The sequence below is a fragment of the Pavona decussata genome, unplaced genomic scaffold, assembly GCF_977016875.1.
Source record: "Pavona decussata unplaced genomic scaffold, jaPavDecu1.1 SCAFFOLD_602, whole genome shotgun sequence".
Classification (NCBI taxonomy): Eukaryota; Metazoa; Cnidaria; class Anthozoa; order Scleractinia; family Agariciidae; genus Pavona; species Pavona decussata.
The window spans coordinates 1,300,431-1,317,500 of record NW_028145860.1 but is presented as its reverse complement, the minus strand read 5'-3'; the positions used below and the strand labels follow the sequence as shown (position 1 = coordinate 1,317,500).

At 39.2% G+C, this 17,070-nt stretch overlaps 3 protein-coding genes across 5 annotated transcripts in view; 1 reads left to right on the top strand and 2 right to left on the bottom strand.

Moving 5' to 3' along the window:
• LOC146449277 (dynein axonemal assembly factor 8-like) overlaps positions 1 to 9,377 on the bottom strand; it is a 23,443-nt gene extending 14,066 nt beyond the window's left edge. For all 3 annotated transcript variants that reach the window (XR_014860554.1, XR_014860553.1, XM_085101112.1), the window contains exons 1-7: positions 9,066 to 9,377; positions 6,761 to 6,958; positions 5,513 to 6,082; positions 4,666 to 4,727; positions 2,922 to 3,684; positions 1,512 to 2,280; positions 1 to 645 (exon numbers count right to left, since the gene is read on the bottom strand). The exon at positions 1 to 645 is cut by the window's left edge and continues 1,076 nt beyond it. Coding sequence is in view for 1 of the 3 variants with exons in the window: in XM_085101112.1 (XP_084957238.1) it covers positions 1 to 645; positions 1,512 to 2,280; positions 2,922 to 3,684; positions 4,666 to 4,727; positions 5,513 to 6,082; positions 6,761 to 6,958; positions 9,066 to 9,248 (3,190 nt within the window). In the remaining 2 variants the exon portion in view is untranslated. The remainder of the gene's footprint in view (positions 646 to 1,511; positions 2,281 to 2,921; positions 3,685 to 4,665; positions 4,728 to 5,512; positions 6,083 to 6,760; positions 6,959 to 9,065) is intronic.
• An 11-nt stretch (positions 9,378 to 9,388) lies between these two features.
• LOC146449276 (trafficking protein particle complex subunit 4-like) lies at positions 9,389 to 13,733 on the top strand. Its single transcript, XM_085101131.1, has 5 exons — positions 9,389 to 9,578; positions 9,679 to 9,853; positions 10,374 to 10,477; positions 11,245 to 11,371; positions 12,043 to 13,733. The coding sequence occupies exons 1-5, from the start codon at positions 9,407 to 9,409 to the stop codon at positions 12,116 to 12,118; spliced, it is 654 nt and encodes a 217-aa protein (XP_084957257.1). The 5' UTR covers positions 9,389 to 9,406; the 3' UTR covers positions 12,119 to 13,733.
• On the bottom strand, positions 11,918 to 16,108 carry LOC146449275 (uncharacterized). The gene is made up of 4 exons (XM_085101140.1): positions 15,388 to 16,108; positions 14,554 to 15,099; positions 13,786 to 13,872; positions 11,918 to 13,502 (listed from the first exon to the last, which is right to left on the bottom strand). The coding sequence occupies exons 2-4, from the start codon at positions 14,591 to 14,593 to the stop codon at positions 13,138 to 13,140; spliced, it is 492 nt and encodes a 163-aa protein (XP_084957266.1). The 5' UTR covers positions 14,594 to 15,099; positions 15,388 to 16,108; the 3' UTR covers positions 11,918 to 13,137.
• Between the last annotated feature and the right edge of the window lie 962 nt (positions 16,109 to 17,070).

Below are 17,070 nucleotides of genomic sequence, written 5' to 3'. Positions count from 1 at the left end.
TGCTCTCTGATTGGTTAACAGGCTTGGGGCAGAACACAGATAACACTTCAGGTACAAGGCCTAGTCCGCTTATATGATTCGGATTCAGTCGCAGCCGTTTAATGCCTTGAATGCAAAAGCCTTTCTCGAAGCACAAGCAGAGAACATGTCCTAGATGCTTAACAGGGACGGCAGGTGAAACGATGAAGAAAGTACTAGTGTCTGTAGTCGTGGTCAAAAAGTGCGGTGGAGGGCGGCTGGTGGAGTGAAGAGAGCTCGTTAAGAGTTGGTTGTTGGTATTTCGTCCTTTCCCGCTTGGTGAACCTTTGGATTTCTCATCAAAAGCCAAAGCAGCTTCGTTAGAACCGATGTTCACGACCCCACTTTCCGGGACTCGGCCTCCAAACCACCGCGCTAGTTCAGCTCCTGCGCTCTGAGCATTTCTTGGGCACCAAAACAGATGGTCTTCCTTGGCTCCATGACTGTACAAGGCTCTCAATGAGTTGGGGTCCGTTCGTAGCGCGAGTTTGGAGTCCACCGGCCCCACCTCATCCTGCCACCGTGAGATGGCCTGGGGCCCACGCAACGCGAGGACAAAGACAGGGATCTGGGTCCCAGTATACATTTCCTCAGATGTCAGGAGGTTGGGAAGTTGAAATCCGCGTGCTGTGGGAAGTAAAATAAACTTAAATGTATCGAGCTGCAAAACACTACAAAATATAACACAGGCAACATATCTCGTTGACACCAGTTTGAGGACCTTGTTACCATGCAATTGTCCCATCAGTTCGAAGCTACTCCAGAACAGAAAACGTTTTCTTATTTTTTTTATTTTTATTTTGTTGTTGTTGTTGTTGTTTTTGCTTTTTGTTTTGCGACAACAAATTTTCGCGTACTTCGCAATTTTTCAACAATCGACAAAATCTAAACCCACTAAAAAGGAAGTTTCGCCTCTTTATCGGCCTGGAGAAAGTTTTCATAACATTTTACATGAACAGTAGGGAAAATGCATTTCAGATAGTAATAATCAACTTAAGGACGGTGCCTACTTTTGATACTGCGCATACGTTCTACGCTTCTGGAGATATCCGGTTTTCCTATAGGTGGTGCCTACTAATAAAGAGATATTTTTGCGCGGTTTAAAACTATGCGGAGAAAGCAGAACTTAGCAAGTGCTCTTGGTATCCAAAATGAAAATTGGGGGTAACCATGCATTTTTCAAAGATAATAAAGCTTCAATTTGGAAAAAAAACCGCCTTATACATTGCTTTGTATTTTACTGCTTTTTAGAATAATTGCTGCTTAATTATCTCTAAAAGAAATGCGTGGTTACCCCAAATTTTCTTTTTGGATTCCAATAGCCCTTGCTAACATCTGCTTTCCCCGCATAGTCAGAAACCGCGCAAAAATACTTCGGTATTAGTAGGCACCGTCCTTGAACAATTCGATTTGAGCACGTTGTGACTATATTGCTTTTGGCACGTAAACGAACACCCCCGGCCTGCGAATACAAAATCATTAATAATGTGTACCTGGTTTCTCTTCCAACAGTTCCCTCTGTTGGTACACCAGCCTGACGCCGGCAATGTCCAGAGCATTGCAGCGAGCACGAATCAACACATCCAGTAAACAAAACGGCTCATGAAATACAGCAAGCTGCATTAGCATCACCGTATTTTGAATCTCGGGTCCTTGACAGAGCCGAACACCAGTTTTTTCTTCAGAAGGCGTATCTTCGACCTCCATGGTTTGCCAAAAGAACCCTGGTTTAGCCCCGAACACGCGATTCATGGCCTCAGAATCTGGATTCACAGTTAGGATGGTTGATAAATTCTTCTTGCTCATCAACATCTCTGCGAGGTGCTGAAGAGGGAATGGTTCGAATTCAAAGAGCCGCGAGTACATACTATACAGCGAGTTGGTAGACAGAAACTTACTCACTTCCTGTCTAAAAGAGTTTGCCTTAGTTTTCTTCTGGTTTTCTCCTTTTTCTACGCGGCTACAAATCCCGATTTCCATCTTGAGTTGCCCCTCATGCCAACTTTGTTGCAAGCCTACCACGTAGAACGGTGCACCGCAGATCTCAGCGTAATCTGTCCCGTTCACACTAGGACACACTAAAGAAGCTAGCCAGGCTACAAGGTGCGAGAAACAGTGTGTCTCTGGGGTGGGCGACCCTCTGGATCCTTGACGAATAGCAGTCAACTCTCCACAACTGGACAACTTGGTGGACATCAGCAGGTACGAGATACTTGTATCAAGGTCCGGTAAACTGAAAGCATCGCTTTCATATGAAGCTTCCTGGAAAGAGTGGAAGATAAAACTGTGGTACTTTCCTGTGCACCAGACGCTACTGTTTATGTGTGTGAAATCCTAAAGTGTGACCATTCAAATGAAAGCTACTGAGTAGTACTTTCCTGTGGTGCTGTTTATTATGCTGTAAAAGGTGATTATAACTTTTGAGTCTGTGGATGATATCCAAAAGTTTGAACATTCTAGTGAAAGCTACTGAGGTTTATTTTTCTGTGGTGGTGCACGCTATACAAGGTGGTTCTAAATTTTGAGCCTATGGATGAAACCCTAAAGTGTGATCATTCAAATGAAAGCTACTGAGCAGTTCTTTCCTGTGGTGCTGTTTATTATGCTGTACAAGGTGGTTCTAACTTTGGAGGCTGTGGATGAAATCCTAAAGCGTGACCATTCAAGTGAAAGCTACTGAGCAATACTTCCCTGTGGTGCTGTTTATTATGCTGTACAAGGTGATTCTAACTTTTGAGTCTGTGGATGAAATCCTGAAGTGTGACAATCCAAAGGAAAGCTACTTTCCAGATTGCTGTTTGCTTTTCAATATTTTACTATCCTCAAGTAGAAAACTTTGGAAATTTGATAAAATAGTTTTTTTTTTTTTTACAAAATTATTGGTGCTTTTAGATGGTATTTACCTCATGGAAGATCACAGGTGTGACAGGAGCAGCAGGGTGATGTCCATGGGACGACAGCTGAGGCTTCAAGTTCTGTAAACTCCTATGAAGCCGTTGCCTTTTTGCCTTCTCTTCTTCAGTTAACACTTGTTTACGTTTAACACTTGCCTTCTTAACCACATCATTCCTTGGAGAAACCAAATCGTTTTTGCCTCTACTGTCAACACTGCTCAAATTCTCTCTCTTGCTTGGAGCTATCTTACTGTTGAGAGTTGTTGGTTCACTCTTTATTGGTGATGGTGGAGTCTTGACTTGTGCTGGTGAGTAATCTTTCTTTGTCATTTTCTTTTCCAGGATAGAGTTGTCTTGGTGAGGTTTCTCCTCTCTGCTAACAGGCGATTCATCTACCCAAGCCTGTTTGATAGCATGCATTCTCTCTGCTTTCAACACTTCATGTGTTTTCGTCAAACTGAGCTGCTCATTTTCTAACTTGGTTGAAGTGCCACGCCCAGCCACTTTCTGTTCAATTTCTGTAACCCCATGAACATTCTCTTTATTAACTACTGGATGCACACCTTTCTCATGCAATCTTCCATGAATCTCTTTCAGAGCCACTTTCCGTTGTTCAACAGCATTTTGGTGCTTTGCTAGAGGTTTCCTGGGTTGCCTCTGATCAACACTACTGTTATTCTGCCTTGCACAAGACAAAGAAGCCTCTTTTGCCTTCCGCCTCTGATCCTGCCAGTATTGAAGATCATCTTCTTCATCTGAACTACTGGACAAACTGAAACAAAGAGAAATGTGTCACTCTATCTTCTTTTACTACTGTTAACAGAACTACTTTCTGACCAATTGAGCAATAAATTATATTTATAGCTATACAAAATAGATTCATATTCAGGACGGTGCCTACTAATACCGAAGTATTTTTGTGCGGTTTATGACTATGTGGGAAAAGCAGATCTTAGCAAGGCCTATTGGAATCCAAAAAGAAAATTGGTGGTAACCATGCATTTTTCAGAGATAATTAAGCAATAATATCTCTAAAAAGCGCCAAAATTTAAAGAAATCTATGGGATTTTTTCCTAAATTGAAGCTAAATTATCTCTGAAAAATGCATGGTTACCCCCAATTTTCTTTTGAGATACCAAAAGCATTTGCTAAGTTCTGATTTCTCCATATAGCTTTAAACCGCGCAAAAATATCCCTGTATTAGTAGGCACCACCCATAGGAAACCCGAGTATCTCGAGATGTGCAGAACGTATGCACAGTAACAATAGTAGGCACCATCCTAAAGTAATTTAGCTGTAACGGCTTAGCATTAGATGACTGTGGGGAGTGGTGAGCAAAAATGGTTATTACAACATGATTAGGACCACATTTCATTTTTTCCACCACTTCAAAATTCAAACTTAAAGGAATATTGCACATTGCCTCCAGGCATACAACTCATCCTTCCATTTTTCATCCAACTTTCTCCTTGATCATCATTATAACCTTCCATTACCTGATGTAAAAAGCATGGCTACGCTCATGCAGGCAGCACACTGAACCCAAGAAGAAGAAGAAGTTTTATTTGCTCTCTGAAGCTTAAATGACCAAAACAAACACAGATCCATTTAGCAATTTCCAACAAGCTTAAAAAGCTTCTCAGTTCTGGGAAGCATGTTGCTTACCCTCCTAGAGGCTCATGACAGAACTGTTGGAAATCAGTCATTTTTATTGCTGAAGCTGAAATTGTAAATTTCTAAATTAGTTACTTACTCCTCAGATTCATTGCTGATTCCTAGTATCCTGCATATTGATAATGGTAATGCCTGTTGTCTCTATACAAAAAAAGGGAAACAAATAAAATACATAATTTAAGCAGATCTCTAGAAATACTTTTAAATCATGATGAATTACTGCAAGATAGGAGTAATTTATGAGATTATACTTACAAGATGTCTATCTCAGCCTAATAATCTCCTCTGCATTTAGTTTGTCTTTACTCTTGTAAGTTATTCAGCAATTCCTTGTTTTAGCTTTATTTTGTATTTTGTATTTGTATTTATATTTTGTATTAATTTGTATCTTGTAATGTTGTATTATGCCAATGTTCAATAAAGTTGTTATTATTAATAATAAAAAAAATACTGACAAGATGTAAAGGTGAGAAAGATGTATTATTCAGTAAGTGGCACAGGCATACTTGGAAAAAAAGTCCAAGTGCTCCCATCAGGAGTCGAACCTAAGACGTTCCGATTACTAGTTCGGATGCTCTACCACTGAGCTACAGGAGACTCGTGGGAGCTAAGGCCATTACACTAGGTTCATAGGACAAACATCCTTTATATACTGCTAAGATTGGAATGTCATGTGTGGCATATGCGCAATGGAATAAATGTGATGGAATATTTTAAGCCTGGTAAATAAATGAGAAAGATATATTATTCAATAAGTGACACGGGCATACTTGGAAAAAAAAGCAAGTGCTCCTGTCAGGAGTCGAACCTAAGACCTTCCGATTACTTGTTCGGATGCTCTACCACTGAGCTACAGGAGACTCACGGAAGCTAAGGCCATTAAACTAGGTTAAATGTAAAGGTGTTTTGGAATTATAATCAGTCACCTGTGGAGTTTCTTTTTCAAGCTTTCTCAAATCCAGGAACACAGTATCTTTCAACCTGCTTGAAGGATCCAGACATGCTGTGACCCCTGTAGAGGCCACAGGTGGACCACTCATCACTCCAACATCATGTGTCTTGTTCTCTACATTCTCTGATGAGCGAGGTGAATGGTGTTCAATTGGACTGCTAGGTTCAGGTGCAGCAGCATTCTGTTGCTTCCTACTAAGCCTTACCAACTCCTCCATAAGGCTGTTACCACTGTCTTCAGAATCACTGTTTCCACTGTCACTGAGACTGGGTGGAAAAACTGGAGGGACAGTAACTTCATTGGTGCGCTCAAGGAGATCACCAAGATTTAAATGTTCTATCAAGTCAAAGCTTAGCTTGACTGTATCCTGTGGATCTGTATCATGTGCAGTTACTGAAGCAGTAATTGCCCTTTTATCTTCAGCTAGTGAAGAGGGTAATTCAGCACCAACACTGGTTGTTTGAGTGGAGCTTGATGCAACTGATTTTTTTTGTAGAGTAGTGGGCAGTGATGGAGGTGAACTGGGAAAACATTCAATGTTTTCCTGAAAAGCAAAACGTATTGAGTTCTTTAGTTAAGGAAATTTCTCCTAGTAAGCTATGGAGGTTTATCAATGTGAAGGGTTCAAATGAATTTTGTGCTACTAGCACTAATGGATCAAAGAATTAACTCTGCAGTGAATGTTAAAGTGCTAAAGTAGACCCATGAATGTCCTACTAGGGCTAACGCTCAGTGAGAAATTCATAGGTTCACTTTGAGTTAATTCTCTGATCCACCATAAGAGAGTTTATATCTACCAGTTGCTCTTAGTACATCTGGGCCCAGTTGTTCAAAGCCCGATTAAGCTAATCCTGGGTTAACGTGAACTTTGATTTAAGTATATTTGCTAATCCGTAAGGATTCATCCAAAAGATTTTTGTCCCTCAGCTTTGCCTTAGACTTTTCTTTACCATTAGATTAAAATGAGCCTTTAAAATAACGTTTAACGAGCGAGATGAAAACCTTGGTTAACTTTTAATCGTGGATTAGCGTTAATCGGCTTTCGAACAACCCGGCCCTGATTATAATCTTAACAAACTCAAACACTAGTTAAGATTACTGTGCTTTGTGAAGGGAGGGGGGAGGAGGAGCAGGAACCAAGAATAAAGCATACAAGCATACAGGATGCATTGAAAGGCTGTTGAGAATTGAGGGTGTGAAGCTGTCAAGTGAACAAACAAACCTGTTCAGAGTCTGAAGGTGATGAACAGCTTCCAGTCTTTCCATCAGGACTGACAAGGGAGAGTCCACTGTCAGAAGCACTGGCGGCAGGTGAACTAACTGATTTGCAGCTCGGCAAGCTTGTTTGTGACAAAATGTTTGGGGACAATGGCCATACTTTTCTCGTAAACATCAATGGCTCTTCATTATCATTGCTTTCCTGTAAACAGATCATTATATAATACTGGTATTATTGTTGTTATTGTAATTAAAACCTAAACCTTCCATCTTTCTCTTACCCCCTGTTTTCTCATAGCATTTTTCAATCTGGGGGAGGGGAGGGTGTACTCCATATAGGTGGCTACACATGGAGCTCTACATGGGGTTATGGAAGGGTGGTGACATTGTAAATTTTGTTATTTTATTGGGCCACAAATGAAGACTGTGAACCCAACAAGTAACACTAGAAAGGGCAGCAACAACTGAGTACAAATTCCCAACAAAAATTACAAAAAAAAAAATTATGCAAAGTTTATAGACCCTATGTAAAAATGGCTGATATTTTAATATTCTTTTGTTTGCATTCAAATTAGCCTCACTAACCTCTTTCTTGAGTTCAAAAATGAAAAGAATATTTCACCGTGAATGAGGCTAGTGAGGCTAATTTGAATGGAGACAAAAGAATATGAAAATATCGGCCATTTTTGCATCAGGTCTATGCCTGCCATCAGAAGACATTTGAGGCCTTGGCTTGTCACTGAGGCATAGTAAAGGGGAACAACCTTTTTAGGGTACAACTTTCTTATGTATCTGAAAGAGATATGATTTGGAAAAAATTGGACTATGAAATAACGGGTTGAAACTCTGGGCAGACCCTTCCTATGGGCAACTTCATTGAGAACCCCAATCCTCCCCCCCCCCCCCCCCCCCAATGTCATTCATACCATTGGGACCAATTTTCTCCTCCAATGGGTTACTAGTTCCAGAAAAAAATCCATATCCCCCACCCCTCTTTAAGCAGGTTGGCTTTTGAAAGCCCCTTTATCTTCGAATGACCTTCTGTGTGATGGGTGGATTTTTTTTTTACAGGAACCTCGCTGGAAATATCAGTTCCTTCTTGGACAGTGTCTGACAACATTTCTGAAAAATTATGTTCAACCAAATTTTTAATACCTTGGAGTTGGTATCTGTGCAGACTGACTCCTGGACCCAGTTGTTCAAAGAAAGGATAACTCTATCCAGTGGATAAATTGCTATCCAGGGGTTAAAATGTACTCTACTCTTTGAACAACCGGTTTTATCTTTAAAATGGGTAAAAAATCTAAGATGGTAGTCATACCCAAATCTTGCCCTAGAAATTAGTTTGAATATAGCCTGTGTACAGCCACCCACTCTCCTCCATAGAAAGGAGAGCGGGTGGCTGTACACAGGCTAGTTTGAATAAATCTGACTCCCATCCACAGTTGCAACCTTGAAATGCACACTCTCTTTCTCTTTATTTCTGTATGTGTGTTTGAATTAACCCAAACCACGCATCCAAAAAAATCTGAAAAAAGGTAATATAGTACTTAAGAAACTCTTTATCTGTGTGCTGGTGAGGCTTGTTTAAGGACGGTGCCTACTATTGTTACTGCGCATACGTTCTGCGCATCGCGAGATACTCGGGTTTCCCTTGGGTGGTGCCTACTAATACAGGGATATTTTTGCGCGGTTTAAAACTATACGGAGAAAGCAGAACTTACCAAATGTCGTTGGTATCTCAAAAGAAAATTGGGGGTAACCATGCATTTTTCAGAGAAAATAAAGCTTCAATTTAGGAAAAAATCCCATACATTGCTTTATATTTTGGCACTTTTTTTAGAGATATTGTTGCATAATTATCTCTGAAAAATGCATGGTTACCCCCAATTTTCTTTTTCGGATCCAATAGCCCTTGGTAAGATCTGCTTTTCCCGCATAGTCATAAACCGCACAAAAATACTTCGGTATTAGTAGGCACCGTCCTTAAGCTCCCAAATTTATTTAACCTTACAAGCTACAAAACAATATGATACTTTTTCTTACAAAATAAACATGGCGTTATTTTGATTTTAAACAAAGATTACAAGTTAGGAAATATCTTTATTCAATAACAATCTTTGCTTTTTAATATGGCTGCTGATTAGGCAATTAATGAGGTTTTCCTTAATTAATTTAAGAACTTACGATTCGTTGCCTAAGCAACAAAAATTGTCACAAGCTTGAGTTGTTGGAGACAGGTGAACGCATGTTAACAGCAATAAATAGGAAAACAAATAAAAGTTAACTGTATTTTATTGCATCCTTACCTCTGAAGAATCTTCTAAATCCAAAGTAGGAATACTGGCTTGAATATCAGCGAAAATGTTATCAAACACGGGTTTCAGTTTGCACGCACCAGATGCAGTTTCAAAACCGCCAGAAATACCAGGAGAAATTTCTTCGTCCAAGCTTTCATCACTGCTAGAAACAATCTCCCCTCGCTTCCACATGTTTTATTCGAAATTTAGTAGCAGTAGAATAATTTTTCGGGGTTAATATTTGTGCAAAAGAACAGCAAAGTGAACCAAAGTTTTGCAGCTTGGAGAAAGTCTGACGCCATCTTGACTCGATCTCTCGCCAGGCCCTTCGTTAGAACGCGGTATTCAAGATGGCGATTTTCAGTGTGTACATCTTGAATCGAGCGGGAGGGCTAATCTACCATTACGACCACATTTCACCTAAAAGCGAGATTGAACAAGCATTTAGTTACCCTCTAGACATCGTGCTACGCGAAGATGACAAATTGGTCGTGATATTTGGTGAACGAGACAATATAAAAGGTACCTGTATTTCTCGCGATTTGGCGTTCAGCTTTCAATTTTTATCTTTTTTGTAAGCTTTAAAATCTCACTAATTGACGAAATCGTTTCTTCAACTTAGTTGGCCATGCCCTGTTGGCTATAAACGGCGAGCCAGTTACAGGGAAACGCTTGCCCGACGGCAGAGAAGCAATGGAAGTGATAAAAGACCAGGCTAATTATCCACTCAACTTAAAGTTTGGTCGGCCAAAACTGACAACGAATGAACGTATTATGTTGGCAAGCATGTTCCATCCGTAAGTCAAGCTTAACATCAAAATCAAAGCCATTTTATTGGGGATCATTTTCTCTATTTACCCTTTGTGAATTGAGGGGGGTGGGGGTGGGTGGGAGCTTCCTCCCCTTCTCAGGGGTGTGTGGGGAGGGGCGGGGATTGGTCGTTAACTATTATGCACATCAAAGCCCTATCTAGAACAATAAAGGCTTGGATAGACAGTGCAACAATGGCATAGTAAGCAAGAAATAGCTTGTTACTTTTCTTTAAAATTTCTTTTGTCCACAGCTACAAAATAATGTGTCACTTGCATTGGCTCAGTCTCACACTCAAAGGAGATTGGCCAGGCATCAGTACTTTTGTATTGGTCGCTTGCAGTTGTTTCTACCACGATAGCCAGTCTATGCCAAAGAGAGCTTATCTGAAGCAATATTTCAATTTGAAGGCAAGAAAAGTCACACACAATACTCTTGCATAAAAACCCTTCAATTATAAATAAAGCTTTTGCACGTTAAGATTTAACATTTCTGGTCTACCTACAGGTTGTATGCAATCTCTGCCAAACTATCTCCAGAACTAAGGTCCTCAGGAATTGAAGTATTAGAAGCAGATTCCTTCAAACTTCACTGTTTCCAGACACACACAGGTGAAATAAGTATAACAAATTTCAACTCTTTGTTTTAACAATTGCATCGCTGAATGGAGGTTGGGTGCCAGGGACATCCAGGAGCTTCCACTATTGGCAGCCAGCTCCTAGATGGAGACCGCTCCCATGGCTGGCAAATCCTGGCAACCCAGCCATGAGCCCCCATGCAGTAAGGAAGACAGGCACCTGTCGCAATGATAAAAACAGTGGGAAGGGGAAGGGAGGGAGAGAGAGGGAAACAGCCCTTTATGAAGCGTAAACACACATAACAAACACTCACTCTTCCAATAAAAAACGCCCTTCAATTCAATCCAAGAGCATGTGGAATCCTGGTGCATACAAATATGTAAACAACTGACCACAACTGACACAACTGCCACTGCTGACCACAACTGGCACATAATTTAGCACTCTTTGATTTTAACTCTGTTAAATAAATTATTGCATTTAACTGCATCAGTATTGACAAATAGACAATGATCTCAAAAATAAATTGTCTTGTCTACCAAGGATGTGAATAACAGACAAGTTTGTGGTTATTTAGTTTTTGTATCAAGAAAACCAAGTAAACCTAAATGATGATTTTTTTTTCTGTCTTCTTTAGATCTCCCTCATAATATTTACATATTGACCACAACAGCTCACTCAACAAACCTAGCCCCATTCTTCCCTGGAAATTGGTCATATTTTTTATCAAAACCTAAAATTGGACAGAGACCCTAAATACCCCCAGCCCCTCAACTGATGCAGTATCTTATTCTCAACAGGATTGAAATTCATAGTGCTAACAGATCCTAAACAACTTGGGATGGACATCTTCCTCAAAAAGATTTATGAGCTGTACTCAGACTTTGCTCTTAAGAATCCATTCTACTCACTGGACATGCCAATAAGGTATCTACAGAGAAAAAGAGAAAAATAAAACTTGAAAATTAAAAGCATGATCTTGAAGCAAGTTCAAGGATGCTGTAAATAGCAAATGAATGAAGAAGAGAATGAATAGTTAAGTGAACAAGTCATCAGCACAGTAAGCTAATTACAAAACTGGAGCAACTTGTTCACTTGCCAATCATTAGCCTGCATAGCTGGTGGGATGTTCATTGGACAAGCAGTGAAGCTTCAAGGGGAATGGGGAAAAAGCAATTTGTAGCAGCTCTGCCACCAAAACTTTTTATTTGCATGCAGACATTACATCCAGCTATGCCAGCTAACTTGCTACGTAGAGGTTTCATTACCTTCCATGGTCCTTGCTCTCACATTTTGTTGGTGTGACCACCTTCTTAGGGACTACTAGCAGTCTTCTAACCACTAGGTCATCTAAATGTTTGGCATTACAACACATCCTGGAAAATGTGATCATTTCGTTATCCTAAATACAATTTTCTCAGTGTATATGTGGAAATGTAATATTTGTGACAGGTACAAGACAAGTAAACTGAATTTAAACAGGATCATGATTTTATTTTCCTTCAAACAATGCTACAAAATTGTCCATGGTTATTAATTTTATTACTATTATAATTTTTTTAAGTTTACAGAACTGATATAGACTTTTCTTTCTTCAGGTGTGAACTCTTCGATACAAACTTACAGAGAGCACTAGAGCAGGCTGAGAGGTCAAGCAATCCTTCCTTAGCTTAAACAAAAGTGTAGCTATTCTGAGAACTCTGGAACGAAAATGGACCTAATTGCCTGTGGAAACAGAAACAGGAATGCCTCATTCAAATGGAAGTGGTAATGATGATGATGATGATGACGACGATAAGGACTGAAGTGATGGAGACAATTGTAAGGGTGATGATCATGGTGATAAGGAAGACGATGAAGATCGACATGGGGATGATGATGAGGGTGATGATGATGATGATGATGATGATGATGATGATGATGATGATGATGATGATGATGAAGAAGACCATACATGAAAATGAATGACTTCTCCATCAAATCAGAGGAACTAGATCTTGCAATCTGTGAAAGTAAATAATTATGCAGTTCCTGAGAAATGGACTTTCTACAAGTTTGTATAGAATTCAACACCAAACTGAAAATCCTCAAAATATATACAGCCAAAGTTAACTTCAGTTTAACTTTGAGTTTCTTTGAAAAAGCTATTTAAAAATCCCTTCCAATGGTGACAGAGTACAAGTTTTCCAAATATTTTAAGACAAATGTCCATTTAAAAACACCCACCACAGGAAAGTTTTGCTCCCCAGAGCTCTTTGGAACTTTGGTCTAAGACTGGTCACACATTAAGATTCAACCCAGACTCACTCCTAAAAAATGCAAATATAGTAAACTATAATGAAGGTGAACAAATTGTGATGAATGTTCACTCAACAATTTTTCTTCTGTTTATAACTAAGGCGTGTACCCAATAGACCTTATTCACTCTAAATTCTAATTGCCCATTACAAACCATGTGATATTGTCAGAAGAATCAATCCTTTGTCTTTTTGTAAGGAATGTATGCCAGCGTGAATATGACCAATTCTAAAAGAGACAACTCCTTGGAGTGCTATTCACACGATCTGTAATAGGACAACAAAACAAGAGAGCGAATAAGGTCTATTCCTTCAGGAGTCAAACATCAAGTCATGGGATTCTAACATTTGAGTCTGGGAATAAAAATACTAAAGTTTGATCTCTTCAATTCAAACCTACTGATGAGCAGTGCTTTGCCGTGGTGCTGTTTGTTTTTCTTTGGAGCTGTCAGGGTGGGAAGACTGAGCAGTAACATTCACTGGAGTTCGCTTCTTTAAATTCAGCAATTCCACAGGCACATTAAGGGGGTTTAGAGAGAATAGCTGTGTTTTTGGTCTGCTGCTGTTTGAATCAGAACTGTTCTGAGAAGTTTTAGCTTGACGCTGAGGGAGTATTCTTGCTGTAGAACGACTGGGTGCTGTGTGAGTAGTTGCCATTAATTCTCTGTACTTCTCGACAACAAAGTTGACTTGATTACTAATGTCATGGCCAGCAAGCCGTTTTTCCAGGTCATTTAACAAATCCAGGATAACCCGAGCATCTGCCAGAAAACATAAGAAAACAGACCAAGGCATTTTTTTACTGATACAGTAAAGTAATGGCTAAAGATTGACTACTTTTAGGAGGTTTGACTATAGGCTAAAAAAATTAGTATTATAGTATATAAAAGTTTTGTATAAAAGCAGAAAACTGTATGTACAAAAGAGGCAGAGGTAGAAAATAGGTAGTGCCCTTGTTTATTCAAAATGAAATAAAAATGTTGCAAAAGAAATCCACATTTTCATGTTAATAATTTTGGTGTTGAGAGGTATTTGAACACTTACCAAGTGGGGTGAGGTCTGGTGGGGACTGTTCTCGCATCACCCTGCTAAGCAGTGTGTAAATCTGACCATAATCTGGTGTCTGGTTCTCTGGTGATTGAAACACAAGCATCAGTTCAATTGGTTTTATTTGGTGTTGTGTATTAATGTCGTTTGTAATGCAATGTATTAAAGCAATGAAAGCAAGAAGCACCTTCAACTGTGAGTGATGTGTTGTTTCTCTTGGGGATAGAAGATTGGGCAAAACATGCGTGAAGTGCAAGTGAAAATCATCTTCTATAGGGAGACACTATGCATACTGGGTCATTGAAGATGACTGCACGTCTTGTCCACTCTGCTTTTCCCAAGAGAAATTGAAGGGTTGCATAGAAATAAGGCCCTAAGTGACTAATTCTCCTTTTGTTTCACAAGTGAATACAAGGCAAATATTTGGAAGGAGAATCTAGCAATTTATCAGAAGTCACTTAGGGCTTTTTTCCAGGCACCCCTTCAATTGAAAGGAAGAAATAGGGATCTGGACCCCGATTGTTTGAAAGCCGACTAACACTAATCCCAGATAAAACGTTGACTGAAGTTTTAATCTTGCTCATTACAAATGTTGTTAAAGGCTAATTTTAAGCTAATGGTGAGGAGAAGTCTACATCAAAACTACGAAACAAAAATATTTTTGAAGAAACTTAATTACTGATTAGTTATTAAGCTTGAATCAAAGTTCATGTTAAGCCAGGATTAGCTGAATTGGTCTATGAACAACTGGGTCCGGGTACTTACCAGGATCAGCTTGTGTAGGTTCCATTGCAGCAATTGTCATAATCTATACAGTGTCCAGAAAAGAACAATTTACTAAATAAATGATAACACAATAAGCAGACTGTAAAAAAGGGCCGTCTATCAGTATGATGGTCATGATAATACCATCCAGGAAAAATATGTTAAAACAGAATTTTTTGCCACCTTGTGTTTCTGAAAGGGCAAAAAGGCCTCCAAAAATACAGGTCCATAGACAATAAGTGAGAGAAGGCAATTTATTGTCCTTAATAAACTGTATATTCAGCATATAGTTTTAATTCAAATATATTCCAAAAGCATGTCAGGTATTCTGTAAATTATATATATATATTTTTTTTTCAGTTCTTTAAACTGAAATTAATAGTTATAGAAATTGATATTAAATAACTGCAATAAGATTAAAATGCTTCAAGTAGAAATCAAAACAGTCAAATTCCCTTTAAAGTTGGTGAAAGCCTTCTTAAAGTGATTCTAAGGCACACAGTTCAAGCTGCTCCTAGTGATACTCTAATCACTTATTTTGTTAGACTGCAAGCAGTCCCTTTCTGCTCAGTCGAGATGGTGTGCTCATAGCGCAGCGAGACTGGAGCGAGGAGAAATAAACGGGAAGAGACTGGGGGAGAGAAGGAAAAGGGACTGTGCTCTTAACTGTAACAAACGCGTTCGAATTTCCTGTCGCTCCGGCAACAGAAAATTCTGATTGGTCCATAAACAAGCCTCCCTCCGCTCGTTCGCTCCAGTTTTTTTACGCTCAGCTTTTTCGCGCGACCTCGGCTATCCAGAGAGGGACTGCTTGCAGTCTATTATTTTGTCCACTCTGAACTTAAGGGAACCACCCATCAGTACTGTTCATGTTCAATTAAGGTGATTACTAAACAGCAACATTAATATCTGTATAGAAGAAAAGATTCTTGCAGTAATCTATCCAACTAGAAAAACAAAAATGAAAAAATTCAGGCTTGAACGAAATTCCCATTCAAGCCCTTTTTCGCAACAGTCTCGTTGTGTTGATAACCGCCAGAATCTTTTCTTCTGTATAATCTTTCATCTGAAGTGCATATTCATGTTTCATATATATTAATATCAATATCTGTAATACTACAGCAGCAATCCCAGGCTTGCAACAGAACTGAATTTGTAAGACAAGAATACAATAACTCTTTGGAAGTTAAGCTAGTTATCTGAACAATAGGGAAGTGTTTAATGGCCTACAAAATCCAGTAGAAAAAGGACGCTCAGTACATCAACCTTGACCAACCTTGTTTATTCATCTGTGTACCCATTTTTTCAAGGGAACATAATCACAAATATCACATTTGCTATTAGCCATAAAATAATGTGATTCTGGTCATATAACAGGAGTTCAAATTATTTATTTACTTTCTTCTGAAAGCAAAAAATGCATGATTGCACACATAATTCTTGTTTCAATTTTGTGTTTGGTTCCTATACTATAAATCACATCTGTTGTTGTTAATATCCAGACTCCATTATCTCAACTACAGTCAACTCCCTTTATTGCGGACACCCTTGGGACCACGAGTTAGTGTCCTAATAATAGCAGACATTTATTTCAATCAAACGTCTGTAATTTATTTATGCTGGGGATTTAGCTGCTGTCTGTATTATTGGGGTGTCCGAAATAGCAACGTGCCCACAAGGTGAGAGTTGGCTGTATTTTGGAGATTCCAGAAGTGTACTACTATTCTTAATAATATAATCTGTACTGGTTGTAGTCTAATTTTCATTTTCTGTCGATAGCCTGGATTCACTCTAACCTGTATTGCAAGCGCGATTGGTCATATTACAGTTTTTAAGGCAATCAAAGTCTAAACCTGACTCTAGTATTGCCTTCATTCCTTTTAAAGGAATTCCACAGTCTAAATAATTTAATAATATCAATATTATTGTGGAGTAACATAAAGGTATGTCAATATTTTACCTTTCGGTGTTTAACTACTAACATTATAAGCATTTCTCTCCATTAAAACTTCCATGTTTTCATTTTCCCTAAAAAAATTTAGGGATGCTAACATGATGGGGGAGGGGTGGCTGGGGAGTGAGAGGAGAGCATCAGGAATCCAGGAGAGCAGGGGATGGGAAGTTTACAGGGGGTAAAAAGAAGAAGGAGTGGGAAGTGGGATTCCAAAGGTGCAAGTTAAGGCAACATAAGAAACAGTTAAAGAATTTTGTAGAATACATGATACTTTTCATTATACAATGAACTGTGTAAAACTCCCGTTTTGATTGGTCTAGAGGAGTGTGTGATTAGAGTATAGATGCACGATTGACGTCATCGAGTGGTGTGACGGGCGCACGTGATCAGAGTCTAGAGTCCAGCCAGTGCGACTGGTCAACAAAGTTTTGCAAACTGTTTTTGCGAGTAGCGGACAAAAACTAGCAACTTTTCGCAGGAAAGGAAAACTGCCCCATAAAAAATTGGACAAAGACCATTGAGGGTGACCTCAACCAGGAAAGGAGAGCAAGAACTTTGATGTG